Source organism: Aphanomyces astaci (genome assembly GCF_000520075.1).
Source record: "Aphanomyces astaci strain APO3 unplaced genomic scaffold supercont1.10, whole genome shotgun sequence".
In the NCBI taxonomy this organism is placed as follows: Eukaryota; Oomycota; class Saprolegniomycetes; order Saprolegniales; family Verrucalvaceae; genus Aphanomyces; species Aphanomyces astaci.
In genome coordinates this window covers 1,374,346-1,387,426 of record NW_009798273.1, presented here as the reverse complement: position 1 = coordinate 1,387,426, position 13,081 = coordinate 1,374,346, and the positions used below count along the sequence as shown (strand labels likewise).

General features: G+C 46.9%; 6 protein-coding genes across 10 annotated transcripts; 4 read left to right on the top strand and 2 right to left on the bottom strand.

Moving 5' to 3' along the window:
* Window positions 1-295: 295 nt before the first annotated feature.
* On the bottom strand, window positions 296-3,000 carry H257_05610 (hypothetical protein). Of its 5 annotated transcripts, XM_009830535.1 has the most exons (8): window positions 2,816-3,000; window positions 2,663-2,743; window positions 2,415-2,596; window positions 2,107-2,355; window positions 1,100-2,042; window positions 851-943; window positions 661-780; window positions 296-533 (listed from the first exon to the last, which is right to left on the bottom strand). In XM_009830535.1, exons 1-8 carry the CDS (start codon window positions 2,975-2,977, stop codon window positions 357-359), a joined length of 2,007 nt encoding a protein of 668 aa, XP_009828837.1. In that variant the 5' UTR covers window positions 2,978-3,000; the 3' UTR covers window positions 296-356. The 5 variants fall into 5 exon arrangements, with proteins under 5 accessions (XP_009828837.1, XP_009828839.1, XP_009828840.1 ...); XM_009830537.1 differs by having other exon boundaries at window positions 2,663-3,000; XM_009830538.1 differs by lacking the exon at window positions 296-533 and having other exon boundaries at window positions 620-780; window positions 1,073-2,042.
* Window positions 3,001-3,200: 200 nt separating this feature from the next.
* H257_05609 (hypothetical protein) lies at window positions 3,201-4,474 on the top strand. The gene is made up of 7 exons (XM_009830534.1): window positions 3,201-3,425; window positions 3,481-3,555; window positions 3,625-3,764; window positions 3,811-3,865; window positions 3,928-4,015; window positions 4,081-4,265; window positions 4,310-4,474. Exons 1-7 carry the CDS (start codon window positions 3,222-3,224, stop codon window positions 4,442-4,444), a joined length of 882 nt encoding a protein of 293 aa, XP_009828836.1. The 5' UTR covers window positions 3,201-3,221; the 3' UTR covers window positions 4,445-4,474.
* A 370-nt stretch (window positions 4,475-4,844) lies between these two features.
* H257_05608 (hypothetical protein) lies at window positions 4,845-6,131 on the bottom strand. The gene is made up of 2 exons (XM_009830533.1): window positions 5,709-6,131; window positions 4,845-5,637 (listed from the first exon to the last, which is right to left on the bottom strand). Exon 2 carries the CDS (start codon window positions 5,609-5,611, stop codon window positions 4,919-4,921), a length of 693 nt encoding a protein of 230 aa, XP_009828835.1. The 5' UTR covers window positions 5,612-5,637; window positions 5,709-6,131; the 3' UTR covers window positions 4,845-4,918.
* On the top strand, window positions 4,851-6,136 carry H257_05607 (hypothetical protein). Its single transcript, XM_009830532.1, has one exon. The coding sequence runs from the start codon at window positions 5,633-5,635 to the stop codon at window positions 5,957-5,959; it is 327 nt and encodes a 108-aa protein (XP_009828834.1). The 5' UTR covers window positions 4,851-5,632; the 3' UTR covers window positions 5,960-6,136.
* Window positions 6,137-6,322: 186 nt separating this feature from the next.
* H257_05606 (hypothetical protein) lies at window positions 6,323-11,542 on the top strand. Its single transcript, XM_009830531.1, has 9 exons — window positions 6,323-6,524; window positions 6,587-6,781; window positions 6,837-6,991; window positions 7,296-7,524; window positions 7,584-7,649; window positions 8,924-9,170; window positions 9,255-9,371; window positions 10,161-10,349; window positions 10,409-11,542. The coding sequence occupies exons 1-9, from the start codon at window positions 6,354-6,356 to the stop codon at window positions 11,152-11,154; spliced, it is 2,115 nt and encodes a 704-aa protein (XP_009828833.1). The 5' UTR covers window positions 6,323-6,353; the 3' UTR covers window positions 11,155-11,542.
* Window positions 11,543-11,650: 108 nt separating this feature from the next.
* Window positions 11,651-12,191, top strand: H257_05605 (hypothetical protein). Its single transcript, XM_009830530.1, has one exon. It carries the CDS (start codon window positions 11,696-11,698, stop codon window positions 12,167-12,169), a length of 474 nt encoding a protein of 157 aa, XP_009828832.1. The 5' UTR covers window positions 11,651-11,695; the 3' UTR covers window positions 12,170-12,191.
* The last annotated feature ends 890 nt before the right edge of the window (window positions 12,192-13,081 follow it).

Genomic DNA, 13,081 nt, shown 5'->3' with positions numbered 1-13,081 from the left:
CGATCCATTTAACATTCAATTAGTGTGTGATTTAAATTAGTTTGCACTGGACTACCACTATGTTTTACATTAACAAAAGTCAGTACAAAGAATCAATAGACTTGGCGAAACAGTACCAAAGTACAATTTGTGGGTAAAAGGACAATAATACCTTACACTTTTTATCCTTGAAAAAGAATACCAAGTCGTGTTAGTACTACACTCGAGCCCTGGGTAGACTTTATCGAATCGGTGAGTTTGGTATGCAAACTTACCAATATGTACGTATATCGTCGGCCACTTCCAAAAGAAGACTCAACCAACCGTGTATTGTACATAGCAAATAGTGCGTCTATAATTAATATATATGGCCACGTCTACGACGATGGAAGGTCGGTCGTAGGGCGTGCCACGTGTCCATTTGGTGGCATCGTGGGACTCTGGCGATGGATCAAATGCATGCGGGGTATGACCACCGCCTCCATCATGCCCTTGGTCCGGATAACTTGTTTGATTTTCGCAAAGTTCATTTTCGACCGCTTCCTTGCTGCGTGCTAATTACAAATCTTACATGAGGACACACCTTGGATATGTGGATATATGGTACTAGTGTATATATATATTTCACATTTCGTATATATATAATTCTAATGTTTCGATATACAGTAAAGCCACTCAAACCTGGAGCTGAGCTCGATGCTCAAGCACTTCGCGCGGTGGCTGCAAATGAGCACTCGCGAAAAACCGTTCCCAGTCGTCCAACGACAACTGCACGACACTTCGCAAGTACATCAACACGGCCTACTCACCCAACGTATTTTTATATACAGTTTCATTATTACGAATTATTTATCAATATATATATTTATACCTGCGTCGATTCCAACTGGAGCTCACTTTCCGTCATGCATAGCACGAGGCTGCATACCACCGCGCGGTGAATCTCGTAGCCAGATTCGACCATCTACCAAAGCTCAAATGTATCCGCGAAAAAGTATCATCAAAGCTCAAATGTATCCGCGAAAAAGTATCTTCGTGGATCAGTCCCAACCGAATACATGCCCACCATGCATCGATATCGTTTTATACCTACCCCCCTGAAGAAAAGAGTACTTTATACCTGTCGAATGGTGTCGAGGACAAATGCACAGGCGGGCGGGGGAGTAGCTGGTGGTGCTGTGTGATGGGCGTTAATTGGGGTAAACTTCGCCACGACAGCCAGCAAGCCTGTAAACCATGTGGCAGCATGGAAGGCGGCGGCAGCCATGTTTTGTCTCCGGGTTGTCTCGGACAAGTCGTTCATGTGGAACAGGGCTACGTGGAGGTCTCTGTGGGTGTGAAAGGCGGCGTATTTGAGGCAAAAGCACGTCCATCGTCCGTGGTCGAGTGATCGCAAGATGGCCAGCAAGTCGTGGGAGAACACTTGCTTCATATCTTCTCTCGCGGCGATCACGAGTTGGAGCCGCTCGATGCCATGCAGATGAGAATGATATTGATGAGGATGCAAGCTCGACGGGGGAAGGGCCAGTGGTGGGGCCACAGTTTGAACCAAGGACAGTGGCATATTGTTGGCGCCACAAGGTGAGGCGTCCGGTAGGGCGGCTGACGGCTGCAGTGGGGATGATGCCGAGTACGAGCTGAGTCTCTGGGAAGGGTGGGTAACTAAGGGGGCCAGCACGCCGTCCAAGGACTTGCTTAGGGCGTCTACGTAGGCGGCGTGGGCGTCAGAGGAGGTGGCGGGGGATTCCATGGCTTTCGACGAAGTCGATGGCGATGTATCGTGCAGGGGTACATGCGGCAAGGGGATGTGTAAGTGATGCGGGGAATGGGGGGGCGAGTGCAAGTGACGACCCCCACGGAGAGATCGGCTGCTGGGGCTGGAGGGGACGCTCTTTTGCAGCTTTGAGTTGGCTTCGGAATCGATCATAAAGTCGTGCAGGGTGGTCAGTGGAGGTACAGGTGGCGAACTCTGCGGTTTTCGGGTTGTGTAGGGTAGGTACACATGCTTTTCAGGCGACAAGGACGTCGTTGAAGGCAGGTCGCGGACCACGTCGTTGGCTCCGCTACGTGAAACAGAGAGTTCTCGTCATGAAAAGAAGGTGATCGTGCTGGGGAAGGCAGTCGTACTGAGGCACCATTGCACGGGAAAACGCACAGCCCCCATACTTGACGGAACACACCCGCACTGCACAATCGCGAATGGCTTGTTGTAGCACCGCATACGAAGGGTCGGTTTGTACTCGGGTGGGGCATTGCAGGTGTTTGATGTGGGAAGGCGAGTACGCTGGCAAATTTGAATGCGTTTTGAGTCCAACCATGTCGTCCGCCAATGTAAACGTCCCTGAGGTTGGGTTGCTGGACTCCGTTCTTCCGTTTCTGCATACGTGACGACGACATGAGACGATGTCGCTATGATGTAAAATCACAGTCCATACGGTGTCGTGGGTTCGTTGGAGCGAACGTCGTTGGACTTGGAGGGGCAAAACCCACTTTTTGCCTGGCTTTCGTTGCGCACGTTGGGAGATCGCAGATTCGGCGACAGCTTCATGCTTAGGTCGGGTTTTCCAAGTGGTCGATAGGGTAGTGCACGAGGACTGGACCAACCGCTTCCTCGGTCCTACGACAGGAAGTGTGTGTTTCGTTCATTGTCAAGTCGACTGCTGCTTGATGTACAGTACAGTACCTCTGTGGATGTGCCTAGTGCATCCGCCGAAATGGTTACTCGAAATTGACTCCTTGTTTTCACAGTTCGATCTACAATGTTCTACAGTCGTTTTTGTCAAGGCTACGCATGCAAACCATGCAGAATTGAGTTGGTTCACATTGCAAGTTCTACCGGTGCTACGACAGGACTCGTGGATCCGACCCAGGAGGTCGGCGACGTAGATGACGTTGGGGAGCTTGGTGGTGAGGCCATACATAGCTTCATCTCTTGGGGTGCCCTCGTCGGCCGCCGGGACATCTTGGCATGCCGCGCATCCTTCGCATCCGATTCCATGGCCAATTGGACCTGGAAATAGATTGCCGAGTGATATGATTGGTGATTTCGGATCTCCTAAGGAGGGATGACTTCATTCTCTGGGTTGAATTTAAATAAATATAGACTGGAATATTTAAAACTAAGCCAACTATTTTAAAGCTTACTATTACCACGGTGAACAGCACAATATTAATATGAACTAAGCATTAGTCCGTCCCTGTCATGCTGTGATTGGACAACGAAACGACACACATTAGAAACAATGCCACGGCCGCCGCCACTGACCGCCGATGAGGTTGCCCGCGAACGCAGAATGCTAAAGGAGCTCAAAATCATGCAGAAACATGAACTGGCTCTGTCAACACTATCGAAGAAGCGTGTGCGAGAGCCCAAAGTGGACGAAGACAATCCATTTTGTACCGACAGACAGCTCCAAGACGAAATTTCCCTTCGCAATTTCAACAAGGTACTGCTGCGTGCTACAATATCGCAGAGAGCCAAACAATTGAATGTGATGGTAGAACCCCCAACTTCACACTACGAAACTGTCCCCGTTTGCCACCCCTCGCACCCAAAACCCGCACAACCACACTGATGTAATACGCCTGACTTGTCACCATCTCGTCGGATTCCTTTCCCACTCATCATTTGCAATGATACAATAGATCCATCTACCACCGGAACGGCTACCGCATGTTCAAATCAATAAGGAACAGAACTCAGCGTCGTTGGCAGTGAACTTCCCAGCCTACAACGCGTCCATGACTATCGCAACGCAACGTCATCCAAGCCGGTCGAAGGCAAGGTACGCTGTCGTGATTACAGTACCCTGCTTTGACTAGTCCATATAGTCCGTCGACGCAACATTCACTAAAAAAGCCAGTGACCTTTGGACATCGACCCACGGTACATACTCTTGACCGAATGATAAAGTGTAATGTGTGACATGGTCTCCCCTTGGACGGCAGTCGGCTTCACGTCATTTCAATCCAGTCACGTCGGAACTCAACGCGTCGGCTGCCTTTCACAACAAACTGCCACGTAAACAGGCCCGAGGTACTTATTTGGTTCAAATGTTTCGGTGAATAGACTACACTTAACACATTACAATTTATTTACAGGTGTGGCCATTGGTATGAGTGCCGACAGGTTAAAGGCGTTATTGAACTCGCCACCCCCCCAATCACATTCCACGGCTGAGTCCAATCCGTCGACAACCCCTGACAAGGCAGACCACACTCATACAGGAAACAGCTGGAAGGCCCAATGCAACGAGGACGATACTCTAACCAATCTCGCTGTGCTGGTAATGATGAACTATGAGCTGTGGCTGACATGTTGATATGCTAGGAAAAGGGGTTCAACACAAGGCAGTACACAGCTCCAAAGCTCAAGAAGGAGAGTATCCTCAACACCCCTCCCACCGACTCCAGTGTCGGTGACATCCTAGCCAAGTTTCGAAAGCTAGCCGTAGGGTTGAATTGAACACAAACTAATATAACCCCTAGAGTGAATTTTTGAAAGAGTTGGGTATACGTCACAGGACACGATCAAAATCTCCTCAATTGCTTATGCTATCGAAAAGCACAAATTTGATATGGTGCACCATATCTGCGCTTGATATACTGGAGTCCAAGTATGTACTTATATTGAAGGAATTACGTGTCACTTTACGTAAAGAACGACAAAGCCAAAAACCAAATTACTCCATCGCCAACTGTGCAATAACTACCAGTAGTAATAACAGAACAACTTCAAAATCCCCTTTGCTATGTACTAATATGCTACCTAGTATTATCGACGTATTGCTGACAATATTGTATGTACTCTGGCACAGCTGGACCAAATTCAGAGAGTACTTGGATGCGAAACTAGTACATAAGATGGACCATTCGGATCGGATGGTATAAATCCCAGTAAGCTTAAATCGTTACGACACCAGCCTCGCTGATGCAGTTCTCAAAAGCCATTCAGTAATAATGTCGACGTCTCGTCCAAAATAACTGCCAGCCCGACCGCAATGTCGTCGCGCGAGTCTTGCTTGGCCGTTTCCATCACTGTCTTTGCATCGCCTCCAAGCTGCCACGTCACAAGAAACTTCACCACGTCCCACTGTTCAGCATAAGCAGCTCGTTCGAGGGTCCAATCTGGACACCCTTCCCCACGATGGGTATGGAGCCATTGGACAGTCTCCAGATGGCCATTTTCTGCTGCCTGGCCCATGGCGTTGATCGTACAGCCTTCAGTCCGGTGGGTATGCAACCATTTGACGACCTCCAGTTGACCGTCCTCAGCGGCGTCGTCCATTGCGTTGGTCGTACATCCATAATTGTGCTGGTGCAACATCTTGATCATTGCCAGATGGCCATTGTACGCGGCGGCATCGATCTCGTTTGTCGAGCCATGACCATCACTCCCGAGTTCGTGAACAATGTATGTCGCCACATCCAGGCGATTTGTGGCCGCGGCAGCCGTCAATGCTAGAGTCAAGCTGTGCGCCGTGAGGGGGTAGTGGGTGTGTAAGAATTGCACAACTTCCAAATGTCCGTTCTCCGCGGCATCCATGATAGCCTGGTCTGAACACCCTTCGTTTCTGTATGCGTGTAAATAGCGAACCACGTCGAGGTCGCCTCGGAGGGCGGCTACGTCCATTGCAAAAGTAGTGCAGCCTTCATGGCCTACGACAGCATCGAGAAACTTGAGGACACGCATGTGGCCATTCGCAGCCGCCAGATCCAGCAGCAAGTACCGGACTTGACGCAACATGTCGAGTGGAAGCATGCTCAACATTGCCAGGTTTCCGCTGAACGCGGCGTGTGCAATTACAACATTTCGCAGGCGCGGCAAACAAGCAAACAACTTGAAGACGCACGCGGTACCGTGGAGATCGTACCAAGGCTCCAAGACGTCGTGAAGGGGCTCAAATGCAAACGTGACAGAGTTGATATCAAGCCAATTGTCCATTGTGGTAGGGCTCCGCAGCAAATCCCTGAGATATAGTAAGTCGCGTGTTAGACCCACGAACGGGCGCAGAACCAGGTAGATTCCATTCTGATACGCAGTGATGGCATCCATGAGTTCCTGGGTGAAGAGTACTGCGGACATCGGCGACGCTTTGGGCCACGGCGATCGCTTCTTCGACGGCATCTCCATGTTCTCGGAAATGTCCGACGTGACCCGAATAAGGGAATAAGATTGGAACAGCCAATCAAGATTGAAACTGGTCCTATCAATGACCTCATTGGTTGAATTTCCACCAATTGTATCCATCCATTGAATGTACTGTAAACGTGACCTCTGGGTTCATTATCCGGAGTGTCACTATTATCCGGACTTAACTTCTGACTGGCAATTGCATAAAAGGGCAAACGAGACTCAACTTGCGACCACCTCCATGGGTAACAAGCACAGCCGCGCCGCGAAAAAGGCCAGCCGCCGAGGAGGTCTCGTGGACACATCAAGTCCTATTTTCTCTGATGCACTGGGTGTGTCTGTGTGCACGGAGACAGAGCCCACGTCGCCCGCGTGTGTCACCGATGATCGCTTCTCGTTGACGCAGTGGAAGGTACAGTACCGTCGTGTTGAACGATGAGTTATGCATGCTCATGGAAGAGTGTATAAATGTAGCTGTTCAACGACTTGGAATCTCGCGAAGAAGCCGACTTGCTCGAGCTCACGTCGTTCCTGAATGCGTTGCACGAGTACATGCCGAGAAAGGACGATGTGTCCGACCACCAGTTGAGCAGAACCTTGTCCACCGTGCAAATCGACATCTCCGACATGTACGAAGGCGTGCGCTTGGATTACCCCCTCACCCCTCAAGTACGTCCACGTCTCACCTTCCATGTCATGTCCATGACTCGTAACTCGGTCCTAGAATGCCATCGACCTCGTGGACGGCTTCAAGCGCCATCAGCCGTTGCATCGGGAATACGTGATGCAGATCCTCTTCTCGACCCTGGCAGTGCTTCAAGACAAGCCCAACGTCACGTACCTCAACATTGCTCCGCATCCGCACCTAACTGTTGTCGGGTATGCTTATCTCCGCCATTGTTATATATATATATATATATATATATATATATATATGTTTAAAATGAATATTGAGAGCTAGTTTCCGATATATAATTCTCGTATCGGACGACTTCGACGACTATATTTATTTAAAATGAACGTTTAAAAAACTATCTTCCGAATCAAAACCGAACTACTTACCACTGGGTTTCAGCATGTAAATTACATGCTTCGACAAAATAAACTCCAAAAATAAATGACTTTGCCCGTGCATGATCCATTGGAATTCATCTTTTTTCGACGTTTTTTTGTCCTTTTGTAGAGACTTGCATGGCCAATTGGACGATTTGCTGCTTATTTTTCATGAAAATGGACTGCCGTCCCCTACGAACCCATACATTTTCAACGGCGACTTGGTCGATCGCGGCCCCCGTGGCGTCGAGTGCGCGCTCATTATCTTCGCCTTCGTGCTGCTGTACCCCAATGCTGTGCATGTCAATCGCGGCAACCACGAAGACAAGTATATTAACGTGTCGATGGGGTTTATGAAGGTTCGATATATATATATATATATATATTTGATATATATTAATAAAACGTTGATGGATAGGAATGCCTCGACAAGTACGACATGGACGTGTTTGATACGTTTGGCTACGTGTTTTCGTGGTTGCCGGTACGTTTGCTGTTTGGTCACGTTTTGTTAGAATGGAGTCGTGATAGTGGTCGTCATTTGTTAATACTATTGCCTAGTATTTGAAGTATACGATGTATGTATTGCTTTATATCATCTATTCGTATTGATTTGATTTGTGTTGCCTTGTTCGCAACTAGTCTTGTGCCACTGGTCGAATGTACGGACATTTTCGTTGCTTTTAATCCATCTACACGTTGGTATGCTCCGGACGGGCAATTTCTCTCTGTTATGATGTTTCCATTTGAATATTGTCGATTTGATACAAATTTGGGGAGGGGGTGCAATCGAATCGCGCCAACCAAACCGATTCGCAATCGATCTGATTGGCTGAATTTTATTGAGAAGGTTTTGATTGGTTTATAATTTTGAGCTCATCTGAAGTAGCCAATCAAATCGATTTAAACTCCAACGAGAAACCACGCCACAACACAATGAAATTTCACTCGAAAGCACAATACTGTCTGTCAAAGCATAAACCCTCTCCTATTTCCCGTCCTCTCGACGACAAATAACGTTTTATTGGTGGGTTGTCCTTTTCACCGAGTTTTTCACTGGGCAGTTTATTGAAGAAATCGACTCGACACACCGTTTGATACTATCCAATTTATACTTACGAAGATTACATATAAAATGAAAATCGACTGGGCCAAAAAAGCATCCTTGGGCCAAACATCACTGAAATTTCATGGGCTAGTCGATGGATTCGATTGGACTTAGCACTCCACTGTTGAATTGAGATGCGTATGATGATGAATCTAAAATCGTACGTATGACTCTTGTGTTTATCTCAAATATACGAATATTAAATATTTTAAATTTCGCTTGAACTGAAGCTGTTGCGTTATTTGCTTTGATCTTTCAAAAAACGATTGATTGTTTTTTTGTTTATACTTGTTTTCACAGGACCAAAATGCGTCTTAGACGTTAAAACGTACATGGAATAATGGACTAATTTGTCTGAAACCTGTTTACTTCAATCAAGAGAAGAAATGTTCAAGAAACTTTATTCAGCGACATGAGGAGGGGCGATTCTGTTCTGTCTATATTTAGCTCAATATATTTATATTCACTTAAGTACGCACGTCAAAATATACTTGTTCGACTTAGACGTACTTAAAAATGGTCCTAGGGGAGTTAACGTAATGTAGCAAAAAAGCTTTTGAATATTTTTTTATATACTCCATTTTTTGTATAATTTGTCCCTTTTTCTTTATTTCTAATTGTTTGTTCTGAATTGGTTGTGATTATTCTAGTTGGCGGTGGTGCTGGACCAACGCATTTTAATCTTGCACGGGGGCGTGCCACGTCAACACACGCTCCGCCTGGACGAGCTGGACGCCATTCCCCGCAGCGAGTACGAAGTGACAAAGGAGAAGCCGCCCACGGGTGCTTCTCCGTCTGATATTTTGCAGTTCAAACAGAACCAAATCATCCAGGACATCCTATGGAGCGACCCCATGACATTGGGCAACGACTGGGCCGAGAGCCGTCGCGGCGCCGGTAAATACTTCGGCTTGGACGATATATATGAATATATATTTGTTTGTACGAGATGAATGATTTATATATGTATGTTTGCTATAGGGATCAAGTACGGCGCCAACCACGTGCACAAGTTTATGGCACATAACAAACTGGATTGGATCATTCGGTCGCATGAGTGTGTGCCGCAAGGGTTTGCCTGGCCCTACGGGGACAAAGGTAGGAAATATATATATTTAAAGATATGTTATATGATCAAGTCCCTACGTTGTATCCTCGAGTATTGTTATATATATAAATATATATATAGTATGGGCCATGGTAGCTTTACAAATCGTACGGTATTGTTTGAATATATATATATATATATATATATAAATTGTTCGTGCTATCGAAGGTCGAGTATTCTTTGTCTCTACGTTGTATATTGTACTGTATACATAATATATTGTACTACGCAAGATGCGTTCATGTGTCACAAATAGCATAGTACATGTATTGCATGTATTGTTTGCATATGTACTATATTATATATATATATATACGTATGGGCGCAGTTCTGTGTCAACTTTGGTTCCGTGCCACGATGCATGATTGGTAGAAACCCTCACTCTGAAATTTTCAGCCAATCAGATGCAATTTTTGACAGATAACTGGATAAAATCAAGTGGCTCGGAACTGTTTTCAGCCTATCGATATTTCCACTCTTTTAATTCATTTTCCATCAACACTAATACGAATTTCGACATGATTTTAAGTTCTAGGAACTGCATTAATTTTCTTCGTTAAGAAACACTATTATAATAGCAATTTGGAGTAAAGGAGCCCCTCCATCGAAGGGTCCCAAAAAGTGTCACGGAACTGAGCATATATTGTATGTGGTTTTTCATAAATCGAAAGTTATTGTATGCTTTGACTAGAAATTTATAAAAATAATATCGTATTCTTTTATATCTATTTGTTTGTATTTATACTTATTTATTATTTGTCTCATATAAATAATGGTAGGCATGCTCGTGACATTGTTTTCGGCGTCTAATTACTGCGGCGTGGCCAACAACTTGGGCTGCTTCATGCGCATCCCCAGCGGCGCCAACGGTGCCAAGCCGTCGTTCTTCCAGTACATGGCAACTAGTACTACTAGTAGTAGTACTAATAGTGTCGACACCCCCAACCTGGTCGCGACCAACCTCGACGGTACGTATATCTATACTAATCCTTCGATCTGGCTATTATCATGCTAAGTATGGGTGCAGGGCTGTGCGACATGATCTGCACCCACCGCAGCGACTTGCTCGAGCGCTTTGAAGCAGCGGACGAGGCCAAGTCGCATGTGATTCCCGTGTCTACTTGGGAACACATCATGGACGACGTGCTGCAGGTCAAACTGAACTGGGCGATTGTGCGGCCCCTGGTTACGTCGACGGAACCAGCCGACCCCCAAGCGATCAACTACGTCGAGTTTTTGTACCGGTACCAAGTCCGAGGCTTGGAAATTGAGGATGAGCATGACGGAGGACAACGGGTGGCGGAGGACACTCGGAAGCGGCGGCGCGACATGTTCAACAACATGTACCGATATCGCAAGCGCCTCCAAGCGCTGTTCCAAGTGTTCGACCAAGATGGCAATGGCACGATCAACCTGGACGAGCTCAAAGCTGGCATTGAAATCCTGAACGAGCACTTACCAGTGGGTATGAAGCCCTTCACGCACCCCGAGGACTTGATGAAATCGCTCGACTTTACCCACGACAACGAGATCAACATCAACGAGTTTATGGAGTGTTTCCGCATCCACGCCAACTTGACCGCGCAAGCGAAATGGCGCCACGCAAAATCAAAGTTGAAGATCATGTCCGCCCTTGGGATGCTCAAAGTCGTGTCCGACGCCCCCGTGGTGACTGCGTCCGACGTGTCGTTTGATAAGGAGAGCGAGTCCATCTCCCCTGTCGTCGTAATGCGGACGGACGGCAATGACGACTCTGTCGTCGTGCTCCCATAGTCGGTCGTGTGTCCTTGTAGAGATAGACGCGAAGCTTAAACATGTTGCTCTGTAACACGATTAGGCAGGCATGCAGAGTGCTCGTCGTGATGGTACAGGGCGAATACCGCGCAAGGTGCAGACGCCCTGCTCAGGCGATGCCCATATGGCACGTCGGAGGGTGCGTATTGGTGTCATGGGGGGTGTTGCTGCAGCATTCGCAAGGACCAACAATTCGTCCATTGCCATCTCGTCCAGGACCATCGCGGTCATGCATGAAAGAGTCTTCTTCCTCGCCATCTCTGTGCTTCCTTGGGGAGTGGTGGGTGTCATGCGCTTCATAGAAGGTGTGCGATCTTGGTTCGTCTCACATAGCAAGTTTGGATTTGAACTCGGTGGATTGTTTTTGCGCAAAGTTGTTAAATATAAAAAATGTTTTGGATATCTCTTCATATTTGTATGAGAAGCTTGTGGTTCGTGATGAAAATAATAAAAGAACCTACATTCAGCCAGATTCCGAAGTCCATCATGTCCACGTCCACTTCAGCATTCGTGCTCGTCCATGGCAGTCCTACATCTCAGGTCCAGAATGGACACCTTCCAGTGTACCTGTGTCCTCAAGCATGTGCTTGTATCGAGCGACAAGCCAGCCACGCATAGCGACAACGACAGCAGCAGCAGCAGTGAAGCATGCCACCGCCAAGCGCGTTCACTGCTCCATGCCACACCGACGTTCGTCCCGTCATCAAGGTCCGCAACTACATGCACATGTCGAACCGATGGTTTCACGACAAAGGAACTGCTCTTCAAGGTTGTGCCGTTCGCCTGCAGCAAGTCCGACGGTGCCCAAGCATGTCAAGCGATGGTCACGTGCCTCCAGAAGCTCCAGCACCAACCTCTGACGACCGCAGAACTTCGCCTTCTGTACGACACATTCCGTCGTGTCCACAACACTAGCAACGCCTGCGCCAAGATGTATGCCACCCGCGGCATCGGCTTGCTTCGCCGGTGGCCGCCACCAATTTGCACCGACTAATGAAGAATTGTGTATTGTTTGATCTTGCGTTTCATCCATGGCACGTGTCCGCTCTTCATTCAGGACCAATCTTAACGATACCAGAAAGGCATCGCCCTGAACCTGCTTGAACCATTCGTGGAGGTAGCAAACGCGCGCTGGATCAAAGTATGGACGACGACATAGATGAGTACATGGGAACACTACAGTCAGATGGTGACAGAGTGTGTGAGGAAACATTTGCGATACAGTAACGTTGATGCGAAATTGTTTACTCGAGGGGCCGCCTCTACTATTAATAGGGTGATAAGTATCGCAATTCAATACGTGTTCGTGAGAAATATAGGACTATATTTGAAGTTTTCGCCAAAATGCTGTCTTTTATGTGCTGCTTCGTGGCTCAGAGATCACCGATCATCGCAAGAACATGGTAGCATGTACAGCAGCATTGATACAACGCAATAAAGCGGCATGGACGGTGTTACGATGCTTATTGCGGGGTATAATCACATCCAAAGTAAGCTATATTTCAGTTTTTTGGCATGTTTGAGGTCACTTCACGCATGCTAAATAAGTGCAATTGCCACACATTACGTCTCGTTATATAGCCATCTCTTCAGTTTTCATATTAAATGTATCACGCCCAGACCAGCCGTTGCTGAGCAATTCAACGACAAAGTCTTGTACTTTCTCGATAGTTAACATTGTCATAAATTATGACAAACATTCATGTTACCTTATGTTAACTTGATGCTATATTTCGATGTTATCCTTTTTATAAATTATGACATACTTATTTTATATTAAAAATACGAAACGGTATTCTCGTGGAATACTTTTCCAAACAGGATCGTAACTGGCGGCCAAAATTTGAAGTACATACTACGTATACGTTTTGAACAGCGAATACAAAGTAGCCTTGCACCAAAACTC

Coding starts and splice junctions, on each gene's coding strand:
- H257_05608 (XM_009830533.1), bottom strand. CDS start 5,611: ATGGACGTAGCCGCCCTCCGAGGCGACCTCGACGTGGTTCGCTATTTA.
- H257_05609 (XM_009830534.1), top strand. CDS start 3,222: ATGCCACGGCCGCCGCCACTGACCGCCGATGAGGTTGCCCGCGAACGC. Junction 3,426..3,480: donor CCCTTCGCAATTTCAACAAG/GTACTGCTGCGT, acceptor ATGTGATGGTAG/AACCCCCAACTTCACACTAC. Junction 4,266..4,309: donor TAACCAATCTCGCTGTGCTG/GTAATGATGAAC, acceptor TTGATATGCTAG/GAAAAGGGGTTCAACACAAG.
- H257_05610 (XM_009830535.1), bottom strand. CDS start 2,977: ATGGAATCGGATGCGAAGGATGCGCGGCATGCCAAGATGTCCCGGCGG. Junction 944..1,099: donor TCCTCGACACCATTCGACAG/GTATAAAGTACT, acceptor GAGCTTTGGTAG/ATGGTCGAATCTGGCTACGA. Junction 534..660: donor AGCATCGAGCTCAGCTCCAG/GTTTGAGTGGCT, acceptor ATTTGTAATTAG/CACGCAGCAAGGAAGCGGTC.
- H257_05606 (XM_009830531.1), top strand. CDS start 6,354: ATGGGTAACAAGCACAGCCGCGCCGCGAAAAAGGCCAGCCGCCGAGGA. Junction 9,372..10,160: donor CTGGCCCTACGGGGACAAAG/GTAGGAAATATA, acceptor AAATAATGGTAG/GCATGCTCGTGACATTGTTT. Junction 10,350..10,408: donor GGTCGCGACCAACCTCGACG/GTACGTATATCT, acceptor GTATGGGTGCAG/GGCTGTGCGACATGATCTGC.
- H257_05607 (XM_009830532.1), top strand. CDS start 5,633: ATGGCCTACGACAGCATCGAGAAACTTGAGGACACGCATGTGGCCATT.
- H257_05605 (XM_009830530.1), top strand. CDS start 11,696: ATGGCAGTCCTACATCTCAGGTCCAGAATGGACACCTTCCAGTGTACC.